The 10,927-nt window shown below is 38.9% G+C and overlaps 1 protein-coding gene across 3 annotated transcripts in view; it reads right to left on the bottom strand.

The window, feature by feature from the left end:
- Positions 1 to 455: 455 nt before the first annotated feature.
- Positions 456 to 10,927, bottom strand: part of AGTR1 (angiotensin II receptor type 1) — a 45,399-nt gene continuing 34,927 nt past the window's right edge. For all 3 annotated transcript variants that reach the window (XM_082625783.1, XM_082625785.1, XM_082625784.1), the window contains one exon: positions 456 to 2,441. In XM_082625783.1, coding sequence (XP_082481909.1) covers positions 1,316 to 2,395 — 1,080 coding nt within the window. In that variant the 5' untranslated portion in view covers positions 2,396 to 2,441 and the 3' untranslated portion in view covers positions 456 to 1,315. The remainder of the gene's footprint in view (positions 2,442 to 10,927) is intronic.

Raw genomic sequence — 10,927 nt, 5'->3', positions numbered from 1 at the left:
TATACATGTACATGTGTATAATGAATAAAAGAAAAGTAGAACATTGCACCTAAATGTTAAAAATGGTAATTTTTGAGCAGGAGAACTAAATATGACTTTTTTTTTTACTGCTTTCCTATATTTCTTACAATAATCATGTATGTGAATAGAAAAATCCTATTATTAAAAAATTCTGTGTAAAATAATATATTATTTTAGTGTTAAAAGGAATGAGTTTTTTCTTTGTTGCATGAAAAACTTTGGAAAATTCAAAATGGTGTATTTACTCCATGTTGTGCAGTGGAATAAAGTGTGTTCTTTATCTTTTTATGGCAGGATATAAAATCTAAAACCAACAGTGTTAAACTATCAGTTGTATCAAAATTTAAATAGAAATATGTTTGTACTTATTCACAGTTGTTTTAAAAATAAATCAGCATCTATTTTAAGTAATGAAGATTAAATACATTACAATAACATTATTTTAATGTGAATATAACTTTTCCAGATTTTAATAAAATAACAACAGTTTAGAGATATACATATATAGGTAGAATATATACTTTTTAAAATAGTAAGGCATATTTTATGATATATAATCTTTTTACCACAAAATATATATACTTCTCAGATACGAAATAAAACCAATATGACTAGGAAGACACTACTACCTGGGACCAGAATAACACCTTTACAAGTAGTTTCATTTTTATACGTGACTTTAGTAACATCATTATACAAATAAGCCATTTAGCAGGCATGTTTTGGCAGTGTGAATCTATAAGACACTGGTTGAATTTCACATAAACTTCTGCAACCTGACAACTACTGCTTAGCAAGTCTTTGTATAAAATGTGCAGTACCAGGTACAAGTGGCCACAGTTGCTAATAGGTAAATAGGCACACAAGCTTTGCTGCCCTTTGGAAGTTGGGCAGAGCAGTCTTGAGCTCTGATCTCCTGTTGTTCCTCTCAAGTTTTAACATATTCTAAGTACCTTTATGTGGAAATCAAAAATAACGGAACAAGAGCAGACTGGGGAGATGGCATTTCTACCAGTAAAATTTTCCAGATCAACACACTCATCCAGTTTCTGACATCATTCTTTGAGTGGACATCGTCTAGCTGATGCAAAATGTGGCTTTGCTTTGTTTAGTTGCAGAGGGAGAGGAAAACTTTTGTTCATAGCTTTAGAAAAGTCAGTTCAGTACACATAATCAATTTTCTTCTTTAATTCTGAAAAGTAGCTCGTGCTCATTTGGTAGTGAAGTGTTGTAGAGGAATGTTTCTCTTGCTCCTTCTTCAACAAGATGACTTCACAGACAGGTTTCAAGTGTGTCACTCAACCTCAATACATGGGACAGGCTTCTTGGTAGATGAGCTTCCATTTTCTGAGGGGCGGTAGGAAAGCGTGCTCATTTTTGTTGACAGGGTTGAGTGGGATTTGGCCTTTGGGGGAATGTATTTCAGAAGCTGGAGAAAATGTTTTTTAAATTTTTTCCCCAGAAAGCCATAAAAGAGAGGATTCAGGCAATTGTTAAAATAAGCTAAGCAAATAGTGATGGGCATGGCGGTGTCAACAATATCTGAAATTTTACAGTCATGTATGATGCCCAACTGAATCAATACATCCAGAAAAGTGAATATTTGGTGGGGAACCCAGGAAAAGAAAAAGAAAAGCACAATTGCCATAATTATCTTGAAAATATCATCTTTTCTTGGTTTGTTCTTCTGAATTTCATAAGCCTTCTTTAGGGTCTTCCAAATAAGAGTATAACTTGTAAGAATGATCAGAAAAGGAAACAAGAAACCCAGTATATTCTTGGTTAGGCCCAGCCCTACGGGGAGGGTTGAATTTTGGGATTCGTAATGGAAAGCACAAACTGTGATATTGATATTCTCGATGAAAAATACATTGCGGTGGATTATAGTTGGCAAACTGGCCAAGCCAGCCAGCAGCCAAATAATGATGCAGGTGACTTTGGCCACAAGCATTGTGCGCCGAAGGCGGGACTTCATTGGGTGCACAATAGCCAGGTAGCGATCAATGCTTAGACATGTGAGTAGAAACACACTGGCATAGAGGTTGAAACTGACACTGGCTGAAGCGATCTTACATAGGTAATTGCCAAAGGGCCAGTGGTATTCCATAGCAGTGTAGACAGCCCATAGTGGCAAAGTCAGTAAAAAGCATAAGTCAGCCAGTGCTAAATTCAGAAGAAAAACACTGGCCACAGTCTTCAGTTTCATGTAAAAGTAAATGACAATCACCACCAAGCTGTTTCCAAATATTCCCACCACAAAGATAATACTATATAAAGTGGGGATCATGACGAATATGTAATTGTGCCTTCCAGCTTTGGGACAGTCCTCTTGGATTCTTTTAATACCATCTTCGGTGGAAGAGTTGAGGATCATTTTGACCTCCTGGGTTAGTTGGTCTCAGACACTATGCCAAATGCACCTAGAAAAAATAAAAATGAAAAGGTAAAAAAAATTTTAACTTCTAGTTGTAAATGAATAGTTTTATTTCTCAATCATTAATACAGTAACTCAACTTTAGTTTTTAGGAAAAAAATTAGATCATATTTTCTGGAGAAAAGCTGTGGACTGATAAAACCTAAGATTGCATATTTAAATTAAGTTTTAGAACATATTGCTTTTCTAGGAAATGATAAAATCCTTCAGACAAGTAGACGTGAGGTCCTATGTGAATACTCATCTAGGTCCTTTGCCTTTTTTCTAGGAGTAAATCCTAGCTTCCAAATTGATTAGAAAAACATAATCTAAATCTCAGAAAATACTACTGAATTAAATTAGTTATTCAGAAAGACTTGAGTTTTTCCTGAGGCTAATTAATTTGTCCTTAACCTCGGAAATGTGACACATCCGTATCTTATTGTTTGAACCATTTCTTTCATATCACAATCTTAGGTATAAAAATTATTAGCATCCTCCCTTAAGTGGTCTGAATAGCTGCCTCTAGGTTCTGAGGAATTGATTTAAGAGGTGATAAAAGGGAGGGCGCTCAACGCTTTGGGGAACAGCATTCTTTCCATGGTTTTCCAGGTCACTACAGGCAGTTACCACTTATTCTTTAACTTCCACCGCAGTCTAGCAAAAGGGCCTGAATTTCCTAACTTTTGTGCCCACAAGCCACTTCTGGAGTTAACTCTGAGGTTAACCGTTTGTCTAACAAGGATGTCAAATAAATAGATTAGGTCAGGATTATCAATAAAACATGTATTTTGGGGAGGCTCAAGATAGCAGTGGTTCTTTAGGATTTTAGGAAGAATCAGATGCTAAGGAATGAGCTCCATAAAGACTTTTGCAAATATTTGCTCCAATATTTTACATAATCAACAATCAAGCCATTCATTTATGTGATTTAGAAAAGCATCATATTCTGCCCTAGACAAGAGTCTATCAAAAAACCCTTGGGGGCCTCCCTGGTGGCGCAGTAGTTGAGAGTCCGCCTGCCGATGCAGGGGACGCGGGTTCGTGCCCCGGTCCGGGAGGATCCCACGTACCGCGGAGCGGCTGGGCCCGTGAGCCACGCCGCTGGGTTTGTGTGTCCAGAGCTTGTGCTCCGCAGTGGGAGAGGCCACAACAGTGAGAGGCCTGGGTACCGCAAAAAAAAGAAAAGAAAAGAAAACCCTTGGAAGGGAAGCTGAAGATGCTTTGAGGATAACATGGCAGGGTGTGGCACAGGCAGGCTCTGAGGTGAAGGCCAGCCCTAGGCACAGGCAAGGCTGGCCAAGCAGTGTAGTGGTGTTGGGTAAAGACCCTATTGCTCCACCAGGAGTGGGTCCCTAGGTGAGCATGGGCATGCATTCCACTTGTAGCAAATCATCCCGGGTAAGAAGAGAAGCAGGAATAAGACATGAATAGTCTGCCCGGGATAGCTGTGCTTGGCATCCGGGAGAGCTGGATGAACTCGTGCACTTAAGGTGGTGTCCATCTTGGTGCAAAGTGGTGCTGTGAGAAGGATGAGTCTCAAGTAGCCAGATTTTAAGAGGTAACACTGGGAAAGAGAGGTTCTGAAGTGGCCTCTTTGCCTCCCCCAAGGAGGCAGTTATTCTCCCTACCCAAGTTTTTGGCTCTATGCCCTCGTCATCTTCTCCTTTTGTACTCAAGACTATATAATCTAAATCCCTTTCTTCTCTTATCATTCATGGGGGCATCAGCATCCACCAACAGGCAAATGTCACATCATCTGTGGAGCCTTCCTGACTTGTCTGGGCAATTGGCTGTTCCATTTTTTTGTGCTGCTTTGGCACTCTCGATGTAGGTTTTGACCTATATATTATAATGGTATGTTGACATATCTGTCTTCTCCACTGGTTTGTCAATGGCTTGAGGGTAAGGCCTGTTCGAAGCATCTTGTTCATTAGTATAGGCCCTGACACCTTCCTGGAAGCAGATGATAAATATCTAATAAATAAGAGAGCAAGTGGACAAACGAATGAGTGAATATTATGTAACTTAAAGCTACAAGTAGAGAGTATTGAGACTAATTTCTAGGGGCCAACGAAATCAATTTACATTCTGCTCCCAAAGAATCTGACAGAAAATACTCAGTGTCAACCTGGGCTTCACCTTGGATAACAAGCCAAAACCCAAACCCAAATCTAATCCCAAACCAAACCAAATCAAACTGAAAAACAAAAAAAACAAAAAAAAAAAACCTTGGCACTTTTAGAAATCTGTAGTTTACAAAACAGAAGAAGATAAAAATAAGGAATAACTTAGTAGAAACCAGGGCTAGGCTCTCAGGAAGGTTTGACCTACTTCTTCCTTACCCAGAAGGATTTCTCTACACTTTCCTGATTTTTTCAGTTTTTAAAAAAGTCATCATTACTGAAATTATGCCAATTTAAAAGTAGAAATTCATTTAGATAAACAAATATTCTCTATTAAAAATTAAATGCTTCTTAAAAAGCTTAGGAGCTAGCAGTGATTCATACCTTAAAGTGGATTAATTTACTTATTTGCTCTCCTTCTAACATCTAGTTGTGATAAGTTGGATTTTTGCCTAGGAAAACATTGGAAATGTCAAGGTTAAAGAATCTCAAAGATTAAAAGTAGCCTGGGTTGAACTGAAAATAGGGCAGAGTTAAATATTTGTTTCAGTTTGGGCATAAGGGCACTAAATGTTAGGAAGGAATAAACTGGATTCATTAGGATTCCTTGGGTGCCCTGAGCTTGAGCGCACAAGAGCAGGGAGGAAACTCTCTTTCCTCTCTTGACCTCACTTTGAGGGCACACAACCCTTGCTGGTCCCATTTTTTTTTTTTTTTTGCGGTTCGCGGGCCTCTCACTGCTGTGCCCTCTCCCGTTGCAGAGCACAGGCTCTGGATGCGCAGGCTCAGCGGCCATGGCTCACGGGCCCAGCCGCTCCGTGGCATGTGGGATCTTCCCAGACCAGGGCATGAACCTGTGTCCCCTGCATCAGCAGGCGGACTCTCAACCACTGTGCCGCCAGGGAAGCCCTGGTCCCATTTTTTATCTAGAGGGGGTAGAACTTTATTGACTAGGCTGGAACTATAACCATCATTGATAAAAGAATTTCAGTGGAAAAATTTGCATTTGAAAGGACCAATTTATAAACATGGTTTTGGACTCCAATTCCTTCACATTCTGAGGTCAGCCTTTTCTTAAGTTTCCATCGATCCATATTGACTAATATTTAAAATGTAAAAGGTTGCTCTGAACAGCTAGGGGAACATCCCTGGAAGTATGAATGAGGTCCATATTATTTTGATGAGTATATTATTTGAGAAACTCTGGGCATAGCATTGAATATACTAGCTGGAAGGGCATTTTATATAAATGTTTATATAAGCAGTGACCAAAACTTCCTATGTAGTAAGGCGTTGGGGAGAGGAATTTCAGGGGATGAAAATAGCAGAAGCAAGTACAAGAAAGCAGAAATGCAAATAGTGTATTCAGCAGGCAGTCATCCATTCGTTCCATAGTCACTAAACACCTACTATGTGCTGGGGTCAGGGATGCAAAGTGAATGAAGTCACAGTCCTTCTCCTGCTTTGGATGATTTGAGTCTAGCTGGGGGAACAGGAGCCTTAAAGCCAAATTATCTCCACTGTGTTGGATACTATACCATACCAGAGGCATGTGGAATGTTCTGTATTTTTCACTGACCCAGCTTGATGGTGGGAACATCCAGGAGTTATCAGGCACATTTCCCAGAGATGGCACTTGGACTTGGGAGGATGTATGGGAAACAGAGTGGTTAGAAGTTAAAGGCAACCACCCGGCCAGCTAAGGTGGAGTAGAGATTTCGTTGTTGCTTGAACTTTTCCCTCCTTATAAATGTCTGAAGCTTCATCTATGGGAAACTGCTCTTGTAAATTTACAGATATTGTACAACCTTCCAGGCAGGGGTGTGGGGTCTGAATGTGTACTAGATTGGACGGTGACACAGGCCATACTGGTAGGTAAGAAATATTGTTCTCTTAGTCTGCACTGTTGCCACTCATAGGCTTCCCTAGAGAAACTTGGTTCTTGAGAAAGAGAGAAAATGGAACTCTTATGATTGGAGTCACCTTAGATTGATGATAAATAAGTGGTAAAGAGTAGGCTGTTTTTCTCTTTGAAGCTTGAAAGTATGCTATTTTGGTGAGCAGCTGAAGGAGAGAGACATGTGATCTAGGACACCAAACTTTTGAGTCCCAGAAAGCAGCTACTTTTCTGTTTTATCCTGCTTCTTCTTCCAGTAGGGTTATAGGCAGGTAGGATACTGATTAAAAACACAGGAGGACCCACCTCTCTCTATTTCTGGGTCTCACTGTAGCTTTTACTCAGGCTCTGTGGTTTATATGAATTCCACAACATCATTTCCTCTTGGGGTAAACAAGATGGAAGTTGGAGTCAAAATGCTTGGAATGGAATCTTCCTTTACCACTTACAAATCTGTATGGCTCTGGATAAGTCACCCAATTTTTCTCTGAACATAAGCCTCAGTTTCCTCATCTGTAAGAAATGGGAGCAATGATTCCTACTGCACTTAATTATTGTAGTAATTAAATGCAATAACTTGAAAGTACTGGGCCTATCTTTCAAATAGTAAGTGTTTAATAAATGTGTTTTGTTTGAATCTTTACTATTAATTTTTTGAATGCAAGGCAAGTGCTGACTCAGCCATGGATCAAAAAAGCATGAGAGGTTTTAAAAAAAGGTTTATCATTGGTAAGCTCTTTGTCTTGCCATTAAAAGTCTAAAAATACCAAGCTATCTTTCTTTCGAAGTATGAGTAAAAAATAATCTTAAGCAGATGAATAAATTTGCCATGAGTCAGGTGGGAACTTTCAGTCTGCTACAAACACAAGGTTGGTTCATGGTGGCCACACCACATTTATCTACTGCTTGCTTTACTAGGAGTTACCTTTCATTCCTTGACAGCTTCCCTGTTTCTTAAAAACGAACCTAAGAAAGAAGATTTTCTTTTTTCTTTTTTTTTTAATTCTAAGAATATTTCCCCAAGACTTTTGATTAGAATATTAATACCTCTTTAAGCTTTTAGGCAAGCCAAAACCAATCTAATTAAATTGTTCATTACAAGCTCCTTTTTTAATGAGTTTGCAATCTGAAGAAAAAAAAATACCCCAAAGTTTCCTATGATAATAAAGAGAGAACTAAACAACCAAATAATTATATTTTAGGATAATCTATCAAAGTATCTTTCTTTTTTTAACAATTCTATTTAATTTTATTATCTCCTTTTATTTATTTTTTTAAATGTTTATTTATTTGGTTGCACCAGGTCTTAGTTGCAGCAGGCGGGCTCCTTAGTTGTGCTCCGGGACTCCTTAGTTGTGGCATGTGAACTCTCAGTTGTGGCATGCACGTGGGATCTAGTTCCCTGCCCAGGGATCGAACCCAGGCCCCCTGCATTGGGAGCATGGAGTCTTAACCACTGTGCCCCAAAGTATCTTTCTTAAATATCAAAAAGAGTACGCCAGTGTTTGTTATTTGCCTGTAGTGCTGGACAGCTTAATACACCATCCTATTCAAAAGGCACTCTCTTTATTGCTCCTATTTTATAATTCAGACATTAGAAAGCAACTGTTTCTGCTCCTGTGTGTTTTTCCCCTAGTAATGAATGAGGCATTCTACAGGGAACAACTGTTAGTATCCATTTGTGAATTCACTGAATCATAGAAGTTGGCATTCAAATTTTTAGGGTTTCTACTTGTTACTTTTTCAAATCCACTTGTTCTTATTTCTTAACCTTCTGTTCTTATTTTATGGGGTCTATTTCTACCCTTATCTCCTTAACCATTCTGAACATCTGTATGTGAAGAGCCCCTATCCAATTGCTTTAATATTTGTAGTTCTTCAGGAATAAATTCTATTTGTTTCATCTATAGACGCTCTTTCTTGGCATTTGCCTTCATTTTAGGTTTCATAATCTTTGCGAGTTAATCTCTAGTGGGAATTAACTTCTTTAGGAGGCCTGAGTGGATGGCAGTGGTGGTAAAATTTCTGCTTGGTCATACAACACTCACTTGATCTGGAAAAGCTTTCTTCTTTTTTTTTGCGGTACACGGGCCTCTCACTGTTTTGGCCTCTCCCGTTGCGGAGCACAGGCTCCGGACGCGTAGGCTCAGCGGCCATGGCTCACGGGCCCAGCCACGCCGTGGCATGTGGGATCCTCCCGGACCGGGGCACGAACCTGTGTCCCCTGCATCGGCAGGTGGACTCTCAACCACTGTGCCACCAGGGAAGCCCTGGTAAAGCTTTTAATGCCAATTCTCAGCCTAGTTTCCAACCCCTGACTTTGCAGATACTGCAGATTTGGCCCTCTACCCTTTCTCAGATTTTTGCTGGTCTACAGAAGTTATCTTAGTCTTTGGTCACAATGGGCAGTAATTTTCCAGTCCTGGCTTTAACCAGGAAAGCCAGTGTCCGTTGCCTTCAGTACATGAGCTTAATGGCCTTTACTTCCATTCTGGTAAAGTCATTAGAACTTTATCTCAGCTGTGTATCTGGTGTTGGTTCTTCTCTGGCCCCTGTAGTCTCAATTCTTATATGGAGCTGTAATGTGATATTTTATGTATTTAGAGAAAAAAGGTAATATCCATGATTGCTTAATCCATTATCTTCATCTTGACTGGAAGTTGCCCTATACATTATTTGGTGATAGTAGTTAAGTTGCTTGGATCCAATAAGCTTTGAAATACAGTCTTGTCCCTCTTCTTGCTCTCCCTGTCCCATCATGACCTTTGATGAAGCATCCAGGCCTTTCTGGGTGACACTCTCCTCCAGGCTGGTAATCCTGGCAGCCATGAAGAAGGGAGCATGGCAAAGAGCCTGCATCATAAGGCAAGTGACCAGAATTACTCTCAAGTCAGATCCGCAGGAGAATGCGGTGCTTTTGGTCAGCAATCCCAGCCTAACTTCTCTATGTTAAATACTTTTCTTGGAGACGATTTTGTTTGCCTCTGCAATTCCTAGATTAATCTTTCTCTTAATACAAAAGATATTTCATTAAAATTATTAATGCCATACTAATTACATACTTAAGATTCAATCTCTTCAAACTTAATGAATGCAAGTGTGGTATGTCTAAGTGGTAAGTAGTGGTGTCTGGCCCTCTTCCCAAGACAATATCATTCCACCATGGCCTGCCCTCACAAGAAATGAAAACAGCGCAAGCTACTTTTTAATTTCTGCTCATACCATATGTAACCAACTGTAGTGATGGTGGTTAAATATTCTGTCATCCTCAACCAGTCCTCCCCTTTGCTTTGTCCAAAATAGCCCAAGAACCTAAAGAACTCAGCTTTAAGAAAGGAAATTCAGAAGTTCCTTCCAAGTTAGGGTATAAATTTCAAGGAAAGTAAAATGTTAATCCTAAATTTTTGCTTCTTGGAAATTATTCAGTACTTTAATATCTAATAATATAACACTAAACTACAATTAAATTTCTCTCCACTCGAGAAGCTCCAATTTATCATAGATTATAGTTTAAACAAGTCGGTTGTGATGAATATCCCAAGCTCCCCAAACAACTCTCTTCATTCCTATGCTATTTCCTCCCACTCTTGTCTGTCCTAAACTCTTGGCTATTTCTGTAGTATGATTTTTTTTTTTAATTTCAGAAAGGAAAGATAGGGATGAAAGATATGTGATTAAGTCTAATCAGGTGCTTAATAATCTTCCTTTGACACACTGGTGTTAGTAGAAAATATTCTTCTTATGTTAAACATAGAAGGCAATGGAAGGTTTTTCGGTTAGCTTAGAAAGAGTAGTGTTCCAGAGACTAGGAGAAAAGGAAAATAATATCTAACTTGGAAGAAAGCTTTTACATACATGAACCCCTGCCCTTTACTACTTCCAACTTCCTCAAATTTATGGACTCATAGAATCTCCCTGAAGGAATCATAACCACCTTTCGAAAGATCAGTATCTTGGCCATCAAGGTGGAGGAAACCTCATTTTTAATATATGGCTTTTGGAGACTGTTTACAAGCTTTTCTTTTTCTAAAGATGGAAAAGGCAGCTCCTAGGTGGGCATCTCAGTCAACAACAGCTGCTTTATCCAACTTGTGAACAAAAGCCCGGATTTCATCTGTGAAGCCACTCCACATTTGCTTCTTTGAGACTTTAAATCAGGAGCAGACACTGCTTATTTCATTTCAAATTCCACTTTAAGGGGTATGAGGAAAGTTCTTGGGAAGGAAAGGATGCACTAATTAATTTATACCCTTAAGAAATGATGATAATATTATAGAATTTGTATGTATTATGAGTTTTATGTTAGAGGTTATGGCATATAACCATATATGGCATATGACATGGCAATTCATTTCAGATTAAAGTTTTTAATGTTATGCAAATCAGATAATCATAAATTTTAAATGAAGCTAGAAGGATTAAATATTCAGTATATTGTACATGTTTCCCCAAATTACCCAGTGTCCTAAT

The sequence above is a fragment of the Mesoplodon mirus genome, assembly GCF_964341445.2.
Source record: "Mesoplodon mirus genome assembly, chromosome: 6".
Classification (NCBI taxonomy): Eukaryota; Metazoa; Chordata; class Mammalia; order Artiodactyla; family Ziphiidae; genus Mesoplodon; species Mesoplodon mirus.
Note: the sequence above shows the minus strand (reverse complement) of the source record. Positions and strands in the feature narration are given on the sequence as shown.